The sequence below is a fragment of the Anopheles cruzii genome, chromosome 3 (genome assembly GCF_943734635.1).
Source record: "Anopheles cruzii chromosome 3, idAnoCruzAS_RS32_06, whole genome shotgun sequence".
NCBI lineage: Eukaryota > Metazoa > Arthropoda > Insecta > Diptera > Culicidae > Anopheles > Anopheles cruzii.
Window position 1 is genome coordinate 31,200,780 of NC_069145.1, and position 6,661 is coordinate 31,207,440.

General features: G+C 48.6%; 1 protein-coding gene across 1 annotated transcript; it reads left to right on the plus strand.

The window, feature by feature from the left end:
• Positions 1–5,684: 5,684 nt before the first annotated feature.
• LOC128270215 (uncharacterized) lies at positions 5,685–6,455 on the plus strand. Its single transcript, XM_053007618.1, has 2 exons — positions 5,685–6,106; positions 6,302–6,455. The coding sequence occupies exons 1-2, from the start codon at positions 5,685–5,687 to the stop codon at positions 6,453–6,455; spliced, it is 576 nt and encodes a 191-aa protein (XP_052863578.1).
• The last annotated feature ends 206 nt before the right edge of the window (positions 6,456–6,661 follow it).

A 6,661-nucleotide genomic window follows, 5' to 3' on the forward strand; every position in this document is an offset into this window, starting at 1 on the left:
GTGGGAAGAACGAAATCCCATGGCAACCCTTTCTGCAACTGTAATGAAACATCAAAGTAGCCCACAACGCCGGGGCCACCGCCCGTAATCGCCATAAAATAGACTCTTGTCGGGAATGGCCCTGGGACACTCGTCTGTCAGGAGCCGAGGTTGGACGAAAAAAACGAATCCTTATGCAAAAGTGCAGTGCCACCGGGTGGGGCCCAGCTTCCTGACACTCGCGGCTGTGGCTTCGTGTGGATTACGGAAAGGGGTTGCCGGAGCACCGGAGCCGCGCCGTTGGCATAAATTAGCTGGCATAAAATTAAAAATATGTGCACTGACCAGAAACTGTAATTGTGAAACGAAACGGGTGCTGCAGCCATGGCAACAGCTGGACAGTATTCCTGTAACCTTCTGTGTACTTAGTGTTACCTGCTTGATAGTTGATAACAGGATCACCGCCCGTGTTCCTTTCTACTTACCAATACCGACACTACATCCGTGCATGATTGTTTTGCTGTTGTTTCATATTGTTTTTCTCTTGTGCTTTGTTTGTATCTTTTAACTAGAACCGGAAGGATGGACATTTTTCTGAACCAACATGGCGCCGGTGGAACGGCATCAAAGAGCTAAAACTGGAGCTGCCTCCCAGCTGCAACGCTGATTGATGCCGTCGCCTGCCGGGCGGCACCTAGTTGCACTTTCCACTTCCGGTAGCCCTGCCGGATTCAATCCGCACCACACTCCAGATGGTGATAATTGCAAATTGGTTCCGTAAACATATGTGCCGTCCTGCCAGCTGGTCAGCGGGTAATCCGTGGTGCTCGGGGCCGGTCCCGCAACCCTTCTGGGCCATTGGTTTCTCCGATTTGTTTACCTTCGAAAGGTCGATCCGCACCGGCGTCGGTGCTGACTTGTTTGCCACGGCTTGACTTCCGGTAACAATTTCGGAATGCCGCCAGTCCACGGCACCGGTCACCGGTCCAGACACAAATAACACCCCGTAGGTCCCACATTATCCTACCTTTGCCAGCCTTTGATCAACGGCCCAAACATGAGACATGATACCGCAGCCAGGGCGCCGGCTCATTTTCGATATTCTCCCACCGTTGGCCGGCCGACCATGGCAAGGGATGCCAGCCGGCCCTATTATTGGTACACCTCGGACCTGGACCGGCACGCTCGGTGAGGGCGTTGTATTTGCATACCTCCCCCTCATGCCCAGAACTCGTAACTCCGGCGGCGAAGGATAACAGCGCCAGGAAAAAGGACAAACCGTTTGCTTTGGCGACGTGCGATCGAAAAAGATAGATTTTCGAACCCGCCGCCTTCGGGCGGCGGATTCGATGCTGGCGTACCTCCCCGGAGCAAATACCGGCGCAGCCAGTCGAACCCGGACGTCAGAACGAGGCCAGCCCGAGCCGAGCGAGCGGTTGCCGGAAAACCGGAACACAATTACAATAAAACATTCTGGACGCTTCTGGTGGAGCCGTCCAGGTTCGAACATGACCGGGGTTTGTTTTGCCACCGGTTCTGCCGCTCCCCGTGGTCCGCCGAAGGACGAAGGCGCAGCACAAGATGTTTGCGAGGCTGGTTAAAAGGGACCCCGGTGGCTTCCTGGTGCCCTTCGAAGGCGAGCCGGAAAAGGATTGCCACCGGAAACACCGGCCAGCAGCCTTCGAGTGCATACATTATCCTGTGTGCTTTGCATAGGGTGTTAGGCGAACCGAAGCACTACATTCGTTATCTATCGTGAGATACTTCAACCTGCGGGGGCATCGCGGAGGACATTGCGGGACACCGGAGGCGCTCGGGGAGAACGTGTCGGAAGGGTCGGGTTGACATTTTCTTCTCGTTCACAATTTTTATGCACGTCGCCACGTCGCGGATGGGAGTCCTTTTTGCTACACCCTCAGGGCCGCGTAGAGTCGCGTGAAACTAGCCCCACACCCGGAATTAGATTCCGGCACGTGCTCCGGTGGCCACCATCGCCCGGTAATGTACTGCAAATAACGTCACATTATGTATTGATAACAGTGCATTTATGGCCGAAACGTTCTAAGCCAACACACGTTTCGCGGGCCAAAGCTTCGCGGCACAAACCATAATATGTTTTTTGATTTAACCGGATGATGTAATTTAAACGAATCTTGACTTACTTGAAAACCGTCCAAGGCTTTGTTAAACTAGAAAAGGGTTCAATAGTTTGAAAAGAAAATGTTTTTACCTAATGACGATATTCGTCAAGGATTCCGTACGCAATCCTTTACTATTTAAAGCTGCACCACAATCAACTTCTTTAAACTAAGATGTAAGCTGATACAACTGTAGGACTATAAATAATACTGAATTCGAGAATGTATACTATGATTCTAACAAAAAGATGAAAAGTTCGAACACTAGAAAAGTGCGAACAACGTTTTCCACTATTTAATTCGAAGATTCCAATTAAAAACAACCTTTACAAGAAGTGAACGTATCATTGTTCCAACTGGACGTTCCATTGGACTTCCACCGTGTATTAATTTTAGAACATTTGCTGATTACGATTTTTAATTTTAGACCATGCAACGTCAATTCTCGTGCAGTACAGACATATTAAGCTGGGAATTTTTACAATCATTTTGATGGCACAATTCGTTTAATTCAAAATTTAGCATTTTAGCTAGGTAACGAAGCTTTAGATGGGTGGGAAATAAGCACGTGACAACAACAAAATTCTGGAATGAATAAGCAGAAGCAAATTTCTTTCAGATTGACGTAACAGTGCGTGTGCTGAAACCAATTTCTAAAACAAGAAAGTTGTTGCTCAACTTAAAAAAAAACACAAATATTTTCTCTACAATCTCACGAACAGAACTTTTCGTAGATTATTTTTTCCTTTTTTACATGCACCACATTGATTATTACCACCCAAATAGCTTCCAAATACGGTCTGAAGCGTGACTGTAGGTAAATGAATTATACTTTCCGTACATCTGTTTCAACTTTGTGTCGTCCTCCGCCAAAGCCGAGCTCGGCCGGGTATGTGAATACGCCTAGGTAAATATTATTTAAAGAAAAACGGACAAACGAATCGGAGGAGCGAATTTCTCGATAAAATGAAAACCATCCTTCAGCTTGGCGCTTTCCATTTCAGTCGGGTGTGGCCGGAAAATAACATGCATAAGATTTCTCAGTTGGAAAAGTTTCGTATTATTTGGCTTCGGAAAACGATTCAGTACTTTGCAATTCGCGGGTGTGGATTCTGGATTCGCGGGTGTGCACGGCCCACTCGCAACAATTCATACGAAATGCATGGAAATTAAAAGGTGTTTGCAGTGTATTTTGCTTTCGAACAAGGACAATCCTTCGCCTAATATTTATTATTTGCTTACACCCTTCAATGACAACAAATGTTCCAGTTGCCTTTGACTAGGACTGGGGGACACCAATGATCCTTTGACTAGGACTGGGGGATCTATTATGCCTTTGGTAGATTTTAAATGATGGACACACAGTTAGTAACATTCGAAAGACCTGTCCAGAAGTCCGTCTGATCATACCGTGCCTAAAGGAAACAGATTTTGTCGCTCAAACGTTTTGTAAAATCTGACTGGTGCGAACATGCCGTGGCTTGCGTGGGGCACTGGACGTAAGAAACTATGAGGATGAAGCGAGGCGTTTCAGTGCAAAATCATGACTACCACAAACGAGGCGCCCCATGGTTGGACACCCTCCCGCGGTTTTTATGGATTGAGTTCGCGCACCACGCGGTCATGGTAGTGCGTGCGGTCCTGGCAGCAGGTAGGCGCACCGGCCCCGGATCCTGATTTTGTTTCATGTTTCTTTTGCCCGTTTTTTTTTTTGTCAATCATAACCAGCGTCGTCCGCTCGTCCTGTTCCGGTGGTCTAAAATTCCTGGCAGTTGACGTTGATGTGATTTTGGCCACCGCGTACATAATCATCGCTAAGCCGGCCGATGAGAATCGCCCGCAGCCACGACCACCCCCTGCGACGTCGAGGCTGACTGGGGCCGGCGAGGGCGGATGAAAGGACCGAAAACGGTATAAATGTCCAACGCTTTCACGATTACCATTACTCTGCACGCCGCAGGGCATGACATTATGGTGCCCGATTCCGTTCGGTGCTGAGCCTCCGCACGCTGTCGGGGCTCGTTTATCATCCTGGATTTTTTTTTTCTTCTGATTCCCCTCACTTGCCGCTGGCGGGTACCCTGTCCCGACAGCCGTCCTTCGGTGGTCAGCCTGCTCGTCACCTGCGCCGGATTCGTGTACGCTGACGGCAGTTGGTTTCAATTGAGTTCCGTCGAGTTGATGTATGTTTGAATGCGACATATTCGCTGCACGAGCCTTCACCGTTGATCCTTGCCCCCGCGAGCCTTAACCAAGACTTCGCGAAACGAAGCGCGGCAAACGAAGCGTGTAACACGTAGCAGTGGTAAACATGAGAAAAACCCGACACGTGAACGTGTAATTCCACCGCGCTCTCTCTCGCTCTCTCGCTTTCCGAGTAGGTGGACCTGTTTGATGGTATGTCACCGAAGTTGAGTCGAAGACGGTTGCAACACGTCAGACCATGCTTGCAATGCAATAAATTCCATGCAATCCCGTCCCTTTGGGTTCCCGCAGCACACAAGAGGCTCCCGGTTTCAGGGCTGCTCATTCATATTCCTTAAAAATTAATTTATTTTCCCACCGTGGCACTGGTTTCTGTGAGCGGGTGTTCGGTTGCCTATCACGAAGCGAAACGGCTTCATAAATAATCGTGCCAACCTGATGTCGACCGCTGATGATGCCACACGGTGGCTAGGGCTGTGATCGATTATACCGGACCGGCAAAGGAGAGAATGTTTACAGTGCGAAACGCACACCGTTCATCGCCATCGCCGTGACCATTTTGTTTCCATATCAATCGTCCTTAATCTTGATGCGGCAAGAAAAGCGAAGCGTCGTACATCGCCTTGGTGGCTCATTATGGGAAATAATTCATGCAAACCAGGCCTGCCGCACTGCCGGCTGCATAGACAAGCTAAAGGTCGAATATGTAGATGAGCGAATGTAAAACGAAGTCAAGTCAACAAGACAACATATCTGGTAAAAATCAGATTGCATAACTTAAGGCTGATAAAAGGCAACACAAGAAGACTAGCACTAGAAATTGAAAATATGTTGCCAATTGCGTAAAAAGTGTAAGCTCTTGTGTCCAACGTGTTTAGGTGAAGTTCGGCAAAGTTGAATAAACAAGGTATATTTCCGGTCGACCCGATAAAAACGCGGTTATGAACTACACGCCATGTGTAGAAACTTTATTTCCTTTATCGTTCATCCCTTTACAAATCAAGCATCGTTCAGCGATGCTTTATGGCGAGCTTACAACACTGTAAACCGGAAGCAGCGCAAAGTGTACTGGAACTTCCAGGGGAAGCGTGTCTCAGGATTATCGATGGATTTATTTAATCTGCAGTGTGTTTGTTATCTACAACCACACGACACCGCACCGCACCCGCAGTCGGCTTCACTTCAAATAGCATCGATTGCTTATCGTTCCACATTGGACGCGTTACCTCCGTAACGACGACCATTCTTAGCCAGCCCGAGGAGCATATAAATGGATTGTATTAGAGCCTCGGTCCGTTAATTCCAAAACTCTGAGTGGTGCAGCAGTATCTGACTTTTTCCACTAAACAGACAGGGCAAGCGATGAAGGTTCTACAGGCTGTACTTCTACTTGTTGCCCTCGTTGGCAGCGGGTTGGCAGGACCCATTTCGATGAATAACAACAACATTGGCGACATCGTGAAGGTGGACGTGGAAGCTGAAGTGGACATTAAAAGCGAAATTAACGTAGAGTTGGTCAATGTGATTGCGGAGCTTTTGCTTGAAATCCGTGATATTCACGTCAACACCTGCAGTTCGTCACCATCATCGTCATCTGAGGGTACCTCCGAGGAGACGTCAGAGGAAACTTCTGAGGAGACGTCAGAGGAAACTTCCGAAGAGACCTCAGAGGAAACTTCCGAAGAGACCTCAGAGGAAACTTCTGAGGAGACGTCAGAGGAAACTTCTGAGGAGACGTCAGAGGAAACTTCTGAGGAGACGTCAGAGGAAACTTCTGAGGAGACGTCAGAGGAAACTTCCGAAGAGACCTCAGAAGAAACATCCGAAGAGACCTCAGAAGAAACTTCCGAAGAGACCTCAGAAGAAACATCCGAAGAGACCTCAGAAGAAACTTCCGAGGAGACATCGGATGCCACAACTACCGAAGACGGGGTGACCGAACCTTCCGAGCCAACTGAAGATCCCGAACCATTTCAGAGTCTGGCACGGTCGCTTGCGCAATCCAAACCGAAAGGCTACAATGCGCCCGGTCTGACGCAGAAGCAGAAGGAGAAGCTCTGGCGTAAACATGTCGAGAAGCTGGTCCAACGGCACATTACCGCCCGCAAGTCGCGCGCCGGCGCTAGGGCGTGATTAATTTAGTACGAAAATAAATTCAATTCATCGACCTAAGATCTCGGGCCCTCTTTGAATGTTCAATCTGATACTCTGACGTTATAGGTTGCGTTATTGATCTCCCTCAAGTGACCTCATGTGACCAGATTCTATCGAGTTGGCTAACTGATAAAAAGCCTCGGGCTTTGCGTTTATAGTGCCACTGAGGAGCGTTACAGGGCTTG